General features: G+C 40.8%; 1 protein-coding gene across 9 annotated transcripts in view; it reads right to left on the bottom strand.

The window, feature by feature from the left end:
* Positions 1 to 14,887, bottom strand: part of SNX9 (sorting nexin 9) — a 114,010-nt gene that overhangs the window by 51,517 nt on the left and 47,606 nt on the right. For all 9 annotated transcript variants that reach the window (XM_049113988.1, XM_049113979.1, XM_049113992.1 and 6 more), the window contains exons 2-4: positions 12,040 to 12,126; positions 8,881 to 8,955; positions 7,532 to 7,657 (exon numbers count right to left, since the gene is read on the bottom strand). In XM_049113988.1, coding sequence (XP_048969945.1) covers positions 7,532 to 7,657; positions 8,881 to 8,955; positions 12,040 to 12,071 — 233 coding nt within the window. In that variant the 5' untranslated portion in view covers positions 12,072 to 12,126. The remainder of the gene's footprint in view (positions 1 to 7,531; positions 7,658 to 8,880; positions 8,956 to 12,039; positions 12,127 to 14,887) is intronic.

The raw sequence follows: 14,887 nt of genomic DNA, 5'->3' as shown, positions 1-14,887 counted from the left end.
CTCTTATGTAAAGAGCCTAACCATTTCTGCTCAGAATGTAGAAGAATTTGTAAAATTTTCAGTTTTGTTCCTTATAGATCTTTGGCTCATAGGGCATTATCTAATTATAATTTATCAAATTCAGATGAACCTCTACTAATTTCACAAAACCACTGGTCAGAATAGAAAACCTGTACATATTTTTAAAAATGAGGTTAGATCACCAGAACCAACTAAACTCTTTGTACTGACTGGAAATTACCCAAAAAGTTTAACCGGTTTAACAAACCTTTGTTAATTCAAATTCTGAACCCTCAGATGTCAACTCCAGGTATTTATTTTTTAAATACAAAAAATTAAAACTTATTTTATTAATTTGTCTTAAGAAATGGGAAATATTTGTATAAGTTTGGAGAGTTTACTTATTTTGTTAGCACAAAGTCTTAAAATAGGTAGCTTTATGTTCCAAACAGGATGATGCTACAAGTAGCTTCCAGATGGATCTAATTAAGGTCCATGAGAGATGGGCAGACGGACACTTCTAATGATGGGTTGTGTTATAAACAATGCTGGCTGGCCCTTCATCAAAGCAATGTTAAGGTAAAAAACAAAACAAAACAAACCCTTCGCTTTTGTCATTTGTTTCCTGTTAGATGGAAACAAACAACAATCACAAACCACCCTCAACAATGAATGTCACGGCATGTACTTTTGGAAAGGCTCCCTAAATGCATAAAGCTGTCTTATACAAAGCAAGGATCTGTAATTAAAAAAAAAAAAAAAGCATGGAAAGTTAGTATCACTGGCCTGATGCAGTTCTGGAGAAAAATGTCAGCAGATCCTTTAAACAGACGTCTACGTCTACAACCTTCCTTACAAAGTCCTATAACCCATTAAAAGGGATTCATGTGGGGGTGGGGAGGCAGAGAGAACCTTTCCAATAGGATTATGTAAGGAGGAAATCTCAATAAGCAATTATGAGAAGTCTATGGCATTACAGATCTTATTTGAGATAATGAAATAATAAGCAAACTTAATACCCATGTGGAACAATCTTCTGCTGATTTATTTTTAAGTGAGTTACAAAATGGCCTTAAGATGGCCTAAAAATGGACTTTTTGAGAAATGAGAAAGCAAAACGTAGTTCTAACATAAAATTACTATTGCTTTCCTTATCCCTTAACCAATTAAAAATCCTTCACAACAAATATTACATTGAAAAATCTCTGAAAAAATGTCATTTCCCTAAATACCCACTTAACTTTGAGCATTTATTTAATATCTAAATGGTTAAAAAATAATTAACAATCCCAGAGGATTTCCTGTAAAGGAATGAACTATTTCTGATTGGGTAAACCAGCAAGTGGTAGAATGATGTGTTACGATGGCTCCTAGTCCTACAGCCAATGTTAAGAACAGCACAACCTCCCTTGACAAGAATTTAGGTTGAAATCAGACAATCTCATAACATTTTCCACTGTAAAATACCTTTTGCTATATTTATGAAAGAACACAACAAATCATTCCAACATGTGTAGAACACTCTATTATGGTGCAAGGCTTCCTATAGGTTATGGGAATAGAAAAAATAAGACAAAATCTCTGCTTTTCACCAAGCTTGCAAGTTTACAAATAAATAATGTGTGATACGAGTCACAAATAGCACTAAGGGAATTGAGAGATGGAAAGGGGAGAAGGAAAGATGATGGCTTCGTAAGAGGCATGATATTTGAGCTGAATCTTGGGGGCTGGGCAGACCTGAAAGACAGAACGAGTCATTCTACCATTCTGGGAGGAGACAGCAAAAGACAAAGAGAAGGGCGCTAGCACAGGGCATATCTGGAGAAGAGCCAGTCTGGCTGGAGCCTGATACTTAGGGAAGGATAAGGGAAGGATGGGGCCATGCTAGGGAGTCAGACAAATACAACTGAGGCTGGAAAATTATCTACCTGCATCTCAAGTGCGGATGAATTCATTACACAAGGTCCCTACTGTGCACTGTCTAGTATCTGGCTGATTACTGACAGGATAGTGACCACTTGCTCATAGATGTCTCTCTCTCTCAACATGTAGAATTGGGCACTTGGTTCAGGAGGCAATGGGAGAGCCCTGAGAGCTTCTCAAGCAAAGAACTGACATACTTAGTGTCTTATTTTAGAGGCAGTGATACAAGACACTAAAATGAACAATTAGGGATGCCTGGGTGGCTCAGTCGGTTAAACATTCACCTTTGACTCCAGTCATGATCTCAGGGTCCTGGGATCGATCCCCAGGTAGGGCTCCCTGCTCAGCGGGGAGCCTGCTTTTCCCTCTCCCTCTGTCCTGGCTTGTGCTCCTGCTTTCTCTCTCTCGCTCGCTCACTCTTTCTCAAATAAATATTTAAAAAATAAAAAAATAAAACGAACAATTATTAAGTCCCCTCTGAGTACCAAGTATTGCTCTACACACTTTAGAACTATTTCTCCACTTACTCATTCCTACCATTCTACAAGATTTCCCAGATGAGGCCCCGGAGGAACAGGAGCCAGGGCGCTGACCCCAGTCTCACAAAAGTGAGAGTCCTGAGATGAAAAGTGAGTTTTCCTGACCTTTCCTACCAGAAAGATGCAGGCCACTCCCGTCCATAGCCATCTCGGTGAGGGTCTCAGGATGGAATGAAAGGAGGGCAGTTAAGAACATGTCTGAGGAGAGATGAAGATGTGGAAGAGTGAGGAGGAGAAGCCAGTTCCTTGGGGAGATGATGAGTGATGGGCTCAGGCTATGTCAACAGTCCATGAGGGAGCGGCAGAGATGGCCAGCAAGGAGCACACTGAAGAGAACATTCAAGACTGGAGAGACATCTCCATGGCAGCAGAGGACAGAGAGAGGCTGGAAGGAACAGGATAAGGCAGCCACAACATCCCCCGGAGCAGGGGAGAGGGGAGATGATGATGAGGAGGATTTATGAACTGTCCACCCGTTGCTGACTGCACTTCCAACCGGGGGTCCTCACCCAAATTCCAGAGGCCAAGGCGCACAGCTCAGACAGTGGAGCTGGTGTGTCACACGCAGGGCTGATTGCCGGGCTCAGGTGCCACCTGTGACAGATGGCAGTGTCCTGCTCTGGGAGTCAGCACGAGGGGGGCAGGTGCGAAGAGCCAGGGACCCAGAGGACAGAGACTCCAGAGCCCTGGGATGCAGTGCCACAGACAAACAAGCAAGCCATCTCTCGTAGGTAGGGAGATCTATGTTGCTAGCATCTAACGAGGATAGAAAAACAAATCTCTTGAGTCAAAAACCTTAAGGTGAAACATCTAGGTTCACAGAACCTTTGATTAATGTGTAATCCACAGAGGCTGCCATCCAAGAGGTTTATAAAGATCCACAGTGAGGAAAAAAAAAAAGCCACAGTGAGGAGCTTTCCAGAATTGAGGCAATGTTGTTAATTTAAACACTGATAACTGGGTAAAAATCCAGACTAGGGCAACTATCCACATGCATCTTTGAATGATGGCTGGTGGCACTGGCACCAGTGTGAGACACTCCTGAAGCTATAAAATACTAGATAAATAATAATGAAACTAATGTTCATCAACCACTAAAATCTATTCTTCTTTTCTAAAAACATTACAATAGTGTCTCATGCAACTTTGAATCTGTGTAAGAGTAAGAAAACAGTGAGAATTGGATTCATTTCTGGGTTATCCTTCAATAAATGCGCTACAATCTACATCTGTGGTGGGTGGGTATCTAAGCACAGGAAAGCTAGTATCAGCCATATTGTGTGCCTTCAAAAACAATCAGATGTCCACGTCTATACATCTGCATTTACACTCATGCTTCTGCAAGGAGCACTGCTTCCCCCTGTGTGGCTGCCCTTTGGTTCGCCTGGCCAGGCCCCTCCTGCTGGACACGTGTGTCCCAGCCTCCTGCTGTTGGAACCGTGTATGGTGAAGCTCCTGCCATGTGGCTGTGTTCCCAGAGGAGCTCCGCAAGTAAACTGCTAGGTCAGAGTGTATGAGTTTTAAATATTAATACATGCTATCAAACTGCCTTCCAAGTGCTTCATCAATTTATCCTTCCACCAGCTTTGCAGCAGGATGCTTATCTGAACATGCCTTTCCTCACACTTGGTATTAAAACATTTAAATTCTCTGACCATTTAGTAGTAGACTCTAAAAATAAGTATTTTCCTATGTTTATTAGCTATTTGCCCTTCTTTTCCAATAAAAAAATCTGTTCCCACCCTTTGCCCATTTTTTTCTCCTGAGCTATTCACCCTTTTCTACAGATTTGCAAGAGTTCTTCATGTATTCGCTTAACCAGCCGATATCTGTGGCGTGTGGGAAATAGTTTTCCTAGTTCAATATTACTTCTTTACTTAAACGTATCAATCCTTTCCTTAATGGCTGTTAGACTCTGTATTGTCTTCCATATTCTAAGGTTAGGGAAAAAAAAAGTTGTCCATATTCTCTCCAAGTACCTGAAAAAAACTCCAACTTTACTATTTTCCAACTTAAGCTTATCAACACATTTAAAGAATAACGTGTTATATTCCCTCGACATTACATTTCTAGTCTTCTACCATAGCCAAGCGACTGGACCATGTTCTACAGATTAAGGGCTCCCCCACGTACTAGTAAAGGGAGAAAAAGGTCACAACAGATCACTGTAATAAATGCACCCTGATCTCTCCTCTACTCCAGTAACTACACTTAACCTCTGTGGCTGCTAAATAGGAAGCCAGAACCAGAAGGTACCTCAAGCAACCCGAAATTAGGAGTTCTAAGAAAAACAAGAGGAGGTGCTATTTTACATATTAAATTATAAATGTATGATGAACTAATTACTCTGAAATGTACCATAGATTAAAAATACAAAGTCAAGGGAGGCTCAGATAAATTGAAGAATAAGTTCAAAATGAGTTATCCAAGGAGATCTGCAGATGGAAGTAACTTTTAGAGAGAGTTTTTTTTAAAAAGATAGGATTTAGAGAAAAGATACCACAGTCGGAAAGTTGATAACCCATAGCTGAATGTGAGGCTTCACCCTGCCAATGTGGGAAGAAAGCCAAATTTAAAATAATTGGTGCCGAGGAGAGCAAATGCATACTAGCTCTAAGTGAGTGGCGTGCAGAGTGGAATGGGGGGTGCGCCCTGCATGGACCAGGGAGAGGGCAGAGCCAGCTCCTCTGACATACCTGCCTTCCAAATAAAATTGCTCTCAGGGAGAGAGCACACTGCCAGGGTAATTAGAAAATCCCTAAAAGAGGTATATCCCTGGAAAAAACAAGTATTTTTTGTTGACATTCAGAAAATGAGCAAATGAGTAAACCTAACAGCAAAATTTTTAAAAGCTACCAATTAATAATGTTAGCTTGGTTTCTTATTCATGACATTTTTCATGATGTTTATATTATCAGCATTTTGGCCTATTTAAATTATTCTCCTATCCCAGATAACTGAAAGCATAGATGACTATTATAACTTGTTTTTACTTGAGAAGGGGGTGCCTGGGTGGTGCCACTGAGCATCTAACTCTTGATTTTGGCTCAGGTCATGATCTCAGGGTTGTGGGATCAAGCCCTGTGTCCAGCTCCAAGCTGGGCCTGGAGCCTGCTTAGGATTCTCTCTCTCTCTCCCTTCTCTCTGCCCCTCCCCAACTACTCTCTCTAAAAAAAAAATTCTTTTATTTGACTTAAATTAAATCCAAATGCTCAGTTAATTATGGCCATGCTTTCTATATTTTGTTACTTCTAGTTTCAGTTCACTTTTTCTTTGCTTTCAAAGGATTTGGTTAGATTTACTGTTAGAATGGATTAGTAAAATCCACCTTCAAAAAGTTAGTTTTATTTTCTTCTAAATAACCTGGAAGAAAAAATTTCAACTTATGCTACTCAGTTCCTACTGCTACATTTAAATACCAAGGAAGCTACTTCATAACAAGACTTAGGCCTGATCCTGCATTTTGGTCAGAGTGCTTCCATTTATCCTGAGACAGTGGCTGAAGTAGGTCTCTGAATTAAAATCAGATGAATATTCTCCATCTTTTGCTTCCTTCATTTACTCTACAATCATCTCGGCATCATTCCCTTTTATTAAAATGTTGTCTTTTACTCAATGCAAACACTGATGTTTTTGTTTAACTCCGTGAACTCAGCTGGGTTGGCTTTGCACCCAGAGGACATCTGACAATATCTGCAGATAATTCTGGTTGTTACACCTTAGGGCAACTAGATGTTACTGGCATGTAGTGAGCAGAGGCCAGGAGTGCCGCTAAACTGTGTAACACAAAGCTCAGGCCCCGGCCATCAACAGTGCTCATGCTGAGAATTCCTAGTAAAACTTCAAGTAAGGCTTGACTACTATTTCTTCACATTTTATCTTGAATAATCTTTAACTGACCAATGTTCTCAAGTAGTCTAGAGTAACAAAATATTGGAAAATGTTCAACTATGGTGACTACCTTGCCTCTGAATTTTAAATATTTGGGCCAAACTAATTTGTAATTCAGGATGTCCACCAAAAGCTATTTAAAAATGTATAAAATTGGGTGCCTGGGTGGCTCACATCTGATAAAGTGTGTGACTTCAGCACAGATCGTGATCTCGGGGTCTTGAGATCAGGCCCCTGAGTCAGGGCTCCCTGCTTAGTGGTCAGTTTGCTTCTCCCTCTCCCTCTGCTCCTCCTCTCACTCCTACTTGCTCTCTCTCAAATAAATAAGTAAAATCTTTACCAAATAAATAAAAATGAATAAAATCTGCAGTTAACATATGGCAATAGCACTTCAATAAATTCTCTTGGAAGGTTAAGATACAGGCATTCTGTAAGCAAATAATTACTAAGTGATATGACTATCAGGCTTCACATAATTTAAAACCTTCTACATAAAGAATATCAAGAAACACCCTCTGAAGTCCATTTGTTTCTAAAGATGTAGGAAACGGTAACATTTTGATCTCCATCTTTTGACTTTTGTTGCCACTCACCCACAGTAATCATTTAACGATAACTGAACTAGGCAGAGTCACCTAAGGCAGTTAAACTCATTAAAATTACTATGGAATTTCAGTGTATTTTTCTCAAATCACCCCATGGTTGTAAGTTTCCTAGAGGTAATACAATAGTGCTGAGTGCTGGATTTGCACCCACTTCCACTTGCACTGCATCTGCAAGATGAGGGGGCTCCCTCTCTGAGAGTGTAGGAAATGTGCTAAGGTCAGAGAAATCCTTTTTGGTTTCAGCTGGAGCTCTGACACTCACTGGAGCTCTAACACTCACCGCCTCAGCATGGGACCCTGCTTTTCTTTCTCCGCTAGGGAGAATGTTTGCATCTTAAAGGGTCTGTGTTTTTAGAAGCAGTTCTCAATGAACACTCTAAAGACAGTCTTTAGCCAGCCTCAGAGGCAAGTTCTTTGTTAATGCCCAACAGAATGCCACACAGACATCTAATAGGTACTTTGTTTATGCTTTCAGGGAATGGCAACTACTAGGATGCATCAGGAGCTTTCACAAATGTGCTGCTCTGCTCTAAGTACAGCCAGTCATTTCCAGCCAGATGATGGAAGACTTACCTGGTTGTTACTGTTGGCAGCTGACGAATTGGCTTGAGCTGTACTTGCTGACAGAGAATCAAGGAAGGCTTGGTCAGCCACTGAATTTCCACAAGAAAATGGGTCTTTTCCATCATTGGGCAAAATCTGAATATCAGAAAGAACCACAGTTATTTTCATAGATTAGGGGTATTTCAGAGTTATAGTCTCTAAAGGCAAGCCAAAATTGTCAGCTATTATGAAGGGGTTATATTCTTAAAAGGTAAGTGAGCTCTTGAACACCTATGTTAATGGTTCCTTTTCAGAACTATGCAGAGTTCTAAAAATGCAATTAATGCCAGCACGAACTTAAATCCTCAGATTTTTCTCCATCTTGCCCATTTTTAGGATCCTGGCTGCACTGTGCACAGAGGTAAAACACAACATAAACCTAAGACAGGTGGACTGAGTCCAGGGGCCTGTAAACACTCTGGAACCACATGGATGAGACTGGGGTACATGCACAGATTTCTGAGAAGGGCCACAGATTCACCAGATTCTCCAGAGGGTCCAAAACTCCCCACCCCAACTCTCCATCAGGAATAACAGGTAGACAGCCAGCCTTCCATTCTGCAGGTGGCACCCAGGTAAAAATCCTCCCAGGACATTATTCCTTCCTGCTGGAGGGAAACCACAGGCACTTTGTTCTTGATCTCGCTCCCAGTTTACTCACAGGGCACCAGGCAACCTGGGTTTGGTGGGTCACCTGAGAAGAGAGGCAACCGACCAAGTACCCAGGACTCGAGTTTGAGTGACCTACAGACAACCAGTAGAGGGCGGCAGGAGGTTGATGGGGCGGGGTTCCAGCTGAGTGGGTATGTCCCCAGGCAGAAGGGAAAGGGACTGGATCCCTAACTTTGACATTTATGAGAACACAGCTTAAAGGAGGCAGCAGCTCCCAGGAGCTCATCCAAGACCCTCCATCTACAGGAATGGGACAAAGAGCTGAGAAATAGGTACTAAACCAGCACAGACAGAGCAGAGCTACTTAAAACTTTCAATTTTGTGAATGAACTCTATAATATAAACAGTGTAGACAGTAGTGATTATACAATATAAACAAAGGTAAAATAGGGACATTTATTCGGATTAATTAAAAGTTGTTCTTCCTAGAAGGAACTTAATCCAAATATCTGGAATCACTCTTTGGAGCCTGGTTGCATCTACAGGTAACATTTCTTTGTTGCATTTTTCACATTTTATATAATTAGCAGATATTACTTTTACAGTGGAAATTATTTTATTAAAAATAAAGTTGCTACTTTCCATAATCCATAAAAAGATGTTTGACAGAGACCAGGTTTAATTGCTTTATGACAGTAAGTTCTTACTTCAACATAGTCTGTGGGAACAAGTCCGCGTTCTCCTTTGCTGTTTCTTCCTTCCAGCCATCCTCCACCAACATCCTAATAAAGTTTAAAAAGAGAGAGAGAGAAAAAAGATTATAGTTGGAATTTCCTGCAGAAGTTTTGCTTTGTTATACATGAAAAAATAATTAATGTTAAGCCCTTTATTCCCACAGAGTTAGCACTGTTCAAAGTTATAAATTATTTTTTAAAAGATTTATCTGAGAGAAAGCTTGCACATGTGCACACACTCACATGTGCGTTAGTTGGAGTAGGGGCAGGAGGAGGGAAACAGAATCCCAAACAGACACCCCACCAAACTCAGAGCCTGACCGTAGGGCTAGATTTCACAGTCTTGAAGACCATGACCTGAGCTGAAACCAACAGTTGGATACTTAACTGACTACTAAGCCACCCAGGTACCCCCAAAGTTATAAACTCTTAAGGCTTCTCTTTACTCCAGAAAATGATATAATATAAAAACAAGAAAAATCAAACAAATGATCAAAGACTGAAAAGTAGTCCATTTAAAGGATTGGAGTCCTATCCGTGTGTAATTCCCTTCTATTCACTGGTCGGGGGCAGATGACAAAAATGGTTTGTAGCTCCGACTGTCAAGAAGTGGAATGACACCTCTACTTCTGGAATCTCTGTTGTCTTTTGTGACCTCTGTGGTCAAGAGAATGAGGTGAGGTAGAAAAAAATATGGAATTTTTTTTTTCTCAGAGTCTAGCCTCAGGAGGCTTTGCACACTTTTTCCAAAAGAGCTGCTGTGTGAATAATTTGGCTTGCTAGATGATGACAGAGAGAGGGCCCAATCTCCTGTACACCCCAACCAAAGCCAGTAAACCTTTATCAGTGGACTCGCTGGACACCTGAATGACCATGTGTTAAAGCACTCCACCCCCAGCTGCCCACCAGGTGACTGCAGACCCATGCGGGAGCTCAACCTGGAGGTCCCTAGGCAAAACAACAAATGGTTGTTTGCTTAAGCCACTAAGCTTTGGGATTACCTGGTATCTAGGAAAAGCTAACTGACACATGGTTCCTTTGTTCTTCTGGATAAGTGATATTAAACTAAATTGTAAAATATTCTATACCAGAATTTCTACTTTTCAATCTATTATCTCCACAAAATCCTACTTTTTTACCTGAAGAGTTGTCTTAAGTTCATAAATCATTTCTCAATTAGTTAATATCTGAGTGTAGGTAACACTTTTTTCTTTGAAAACTTTATTTATTTGGCACACATGCAAGAGGGGCAGAGGGAGAGGAAGAGAGAATCTCACACAGTGCCGAGCCCAAATGGGGTTTCATCCCATGACCCTGAGATCATGACCTGAGCTGAAACCAAGAGTCAGATGCTTAACTGTCTGTGCCACCCAGGTGCCCAATAACACATTCTTTTTTAAAAATCACTTTAAACCACAACTCCGTCCATTTTTGACATGACAGCAACTTAAAATACTGTTTTACCAAGAAATGAAAATTATTTCATTAAAAAAAAATCAGATAAAGAATCTTTAATCTCTCCTATGATTAAAAATAGAACCTAAGTACTTATATACACTTGGCATATTATCTAAAACTACATATATTTTTCCTACCCAGTAATTCTTTTTTTTTGTATGTAAAACATATAAAACAGGTTTTGAAAATACTATCAACATCAAGAAACCTCCATCCTCTTGGTCATTCCTGGGTCTCTGTGCTCCCCCAGCCCTCTGTCCCTCTGACCTAGGGGAACGCCTGCATCTCCTCCTTCCCTTCCCAGCACATCTCCAGCTGACCTGGCAACCTTCCTCACATGCTAGTCTTGGAGGTATCCAGAGAGACGACCTATCTCCAGCTCTCACCTCCAGCTCAACATTTCCATTTTAAACTGATGCAAAGCTACAGGAAAGGGTTAATTATTTACTGTTCTTCAAGCTCAACATATCTAACAATAAACTCACTTAATCTTTCCAAAGAAGTTTTTCTTCCTGACTCACATACTTTAATAAATCCACCATTCTCTCAAGTCAAAGGTCAAACGTCGCAGGGATCCTTATCTCTTCTTTCTCCAAGAGTACCTAATCTGGCACCAAGTCCTCTGGGTCTGACTTGGCAAAGCCTCCTGTGGAGAGCTTTCTTTTCAATTCCTATTGCTATTACCTAAGCTACATTCCCAGGTTCCAGCCATACCAGTTCACTCAATACACCTATGCTAGATTAATTTCCTGGAAATGCACATCTCACCACTTCATTTGCCTAACAACAACATCAAAAATAAAACCCTTAAATGAACCCACTACTTACAAATGAAGTCCAAAGTCTACAGCCTGGCCCATGGGTTCTGTCTGATTTGGCTCAAAAAGCCAGTTTTCTGAGCCTGTCTGCTACTGGTATATATGTGCCCTGGACCCCTGGGACCCTTGTTTACATGTAGAGTTCCCAGAAGAGAGAAAAAGCAGAGGCTCAGAGACCCAACAGATGTGGTTTTGGATCTTTGCTTACAAACAGAATGATCCTGGTCAAGTTGCTTATCTTCTACGTCTTATTACCTTCATCGGTAAAACACAGATTAAAAGTCCCTAGCTCAGGACACCTGGGTGGCTCAGAGGTTGAGCTTCTGCCTTCAGCTCAGGGCGTGATCCTGGAGTTCCAGGATTGAGTCCCACATTGGGCTCCCTGCATGAAGCCTGCTTCTCCCTCTGCCTGTGTCTCTGACTCTGTGTGTCTCTCATGAATGAATAAATAAAATCTTAAAAAAAAAAAAGTCCCTAGCTCATAGAGTTCATGGAGAAAACACATCAAAAATACATGTGTAGTACTCAGCCAAACACCTGGCTCATAGGCTGTTAATCAGCCACAGCTGTGACTTCCAGAAACCATACTTCCAAATCTCTACACTTGTGCTCTGTCTGGGATCTGTATGGGACATCTCTTTCCATTTCTGCCTGATGGAACCCCATACAACTACCTTTAGGGGACTGAGCTTTTATTCAATGTTTATAAAATAGAGTCTTACTTCACCATCAACACTTTATAAACAACAGGGAAGAAATTCCTGTGGGTTTGAATGATCAACTTAATAAAAAAATAAAATTGAAAATATAAGTCCTTAAGAGCAAATCAGATTTAAAAATCTACTCATTCTCTTACCGGATTTGTAATTGTGATGATTTCTCCTTCATTAACCGTCAGTTCATTATTTCCAGGCTCAGCAGCAAAGTCATACATAACCCGAGCCTGTTGGGAATAGCAACAGAGGAAGTTACAAATGTAAACTTCACAGTAAAAAACCAAACAATCTTTATCATACACTTTGTAAACATGCTGGTATGAACAAACACTCATGACTGTGGCTGTGGTTTTTTGAAATAAAGGAAGACATATTACCAAAATGATTCATCAGCCCTATTGTGAGGAAGAGGACACCAATGGTGAGGGCCCCTGCTCTGTTTTGGAAACAGGGAAGGTTTCTCATAGCTGCCTACACTGCTTTCAGGGACCAGCCCCCAAAATGTTCTCAAAACACACCCTTTTCATCAAGGGGGGGGGGAGTGTACCTTTTTTTTTTTTTTAAAGATTTATTTATTTGAGAAAAAGAGAGAGAACGTGCATGAGTACATACTGGAGCAAGTGATGGGGCCAGGGGCAGAGGGAGAGAGAATCTCACGCAGATTCCACACTGAGTATGCAGCTCAACACAGGGCCCAGTCTCAAACTCTGAGCTCACCACCTGAACCCAAACCAAGAGTCAGACATCCTACCTACTGTATCACCTAAGTACCCCAATACCCTTTCTTTAAGGAAGTAAGAAGTGGAAATGGAGATATCATTCATTCTGGGCACACTCAATCTCAGGGACTGAAGGAACATACAGACACACACGTGTACACTCATTTAAGATGCATACATGCTCAAATTATTCCCTGGCAGTGAAAACTCTTGCTATTCTTTATCTAGAGCCACTGGGATGAATTTTAATAATGTGGTACCCCTAGCCAACTAAACTCAGAACTTAAGATCTGGGTAGCGAGATATACTTACATTCTTCTCCTAGAATATTTCCCCCTATACGGAAGCCTACACAGGGTTGTGTATACTGGTCAGGTAACCTAACAGCTGGGATTTTCAAACTTTTCCTGCAACAAAATCTTAATTTCATGGCAAACAGACTTAAGCTGTTCTAGCTGACGGGAGGTGGGGCTGCTCCTTCAGCCTCTTCCTCAAGAGGTTCCTAAAGGTGTCAACCCAGAAACATGGATTCTAGGAAAACCGCTATGCATTTATTCCAAGATGATCACTGTTGTAAACAATAGATATATATATTTTTATAGTATTTAATATATTTTTAATCCATTTCAAATTCTAAATTATCGTCTTTCATGGACCATCTCATAAAAGAAGGTCCATCTCATATACTGGAGATAACATGTACCTAGGAAACCGATGAGTTACTTTAAAAGTAACTGTTCTAAGTGGCAAGTTCAAGTATATGTACAGAGCTAGTCAAATAGGACTAACAGAACTGCACTCATTTAACAAGATACTTGCTGAACACCCACCATATGGTCAGAACTGCGCTAGGCCCTTCTGCTTGCCAGTGTGCTCCCCCACACTTGCTTAATGATGCCTGAAATACTCAGAACAAGGATAAAGGATTCACATCTACTGGTAAAAGGTTAAAAAAAAAAAAAAAACCCTCCAAATACTATTTTGACATACGTCAGAAGAAATAAAATGGACTGGGGGGATGAATATGCAACAAAGTTGGTAGAGTAATATGTTATTTACAGAATCTAGATGATAGGTGGATGGTGTTCAGTGGAAAATGATTTTGATTTTTCTATTTTTATATATTTGAGATTTTTTTCATAACAAAATGTTAGAAAGAAACAAATGGTTAGTCACAAAACTGGCATCAGCTCCTGGACTTCCATCCAGAGGCTGGGCAGGGGGTATAGGGAGCAGGTTGCAGGCACTGAGAAGTCTGAACGGAGTCATTACATGGGACAACAAGACCATGTTGATGGCTCTTTCTCATACTGCTGCAAAAGCAGTTAGAATTCTGCTGGTCATGTTGTGGGGTATTTTTTTTTTAAAAACCGCATCACCCCAATCTCAATTTCTCATGCAACGAGGGCAGATACAGATAAATGCATGAGGAGGGTCCCTGGGCCAAGCACAGGCTTGGGCTTCCTGGGATACACAAATGAGCAACCTGCTGTTTGGTTCTTGTTCCTTAAGGATCCTGCTTAACATTTTTTTTTTTTAATGCAGCTAAATCTAGCTAATCCCCACTACAGAATACCAAAGACTATTCTTGTGTACCAAATGTCCAACTTGATGAAACAAGTCAAAAACTAATAATGGAAACTCCCTTACACATTTAAATATTATGGAACTTTAAGCCATGGAAAAATGTATATAAACACTGTAGGTTTATGTAAACACTGATTTAAGCCTTAAAAAAACAAAATAAAACCCAGAGATGCTTCTTAAAAATTAGAATTGAGAGAAATTTTAGAGAACGAAAAGAATGAAAAAAGCACATCCCCAAATGAGCAAAAACGTGTCAACAGAAAACAAAGTTGAGCAGTTACTTTTCCCAAGCTTAGGTAGCCTAGAGGCCCCTAGAATGTAAACCTTTGGGGCACTGCCTCCCTTCACCTGCTTTTCCTGTTCCCATCCTTGTATCTGGCTTCCATCTGACTGCTCCTCTCCTCCACCAACAGGATTCCAAGATGCTGGCCCCCACCCCGACTGCCCGTCAGTCCCACTATGCTTCAGTCCCACTATGGCCTTCGAGAAGAGGTCCATTTTCTGACTGCTTTTCCCAGTGTTGGCTACACTTTAAGAAATGACTCAAGTATTTTCAGGAGCTAAACCTCTACTCGGTTCCTGGGCAGATGACGTGATACTGTATGTCGAACACATATGTCAACAACAATTAGTTTCTCCAATGGCAATACCAAAAAGTATTACAGATGAAGGTGAGGGGATA

This window comes from Canis lupus, chromosome 1 (assembly GCF_003254725.2).
Source record: "Canis lupus dingo isolate Sandy chromosome 1, ASM325472v2, whole genome shotgun sequence".
In the NCBI taxonomy this organism is placed as follows: domain Eukaryota; kingdom Metazoa; phylum Chordata; class Mammalia; order Carnivora; family Canidae; genus Canis; species Canis lupus.
The sequence above is the reverse complement of the archived record's forward strand: the minus strand, read 5'-3'. Positions and strand labels throughout refer to the sequence as shown.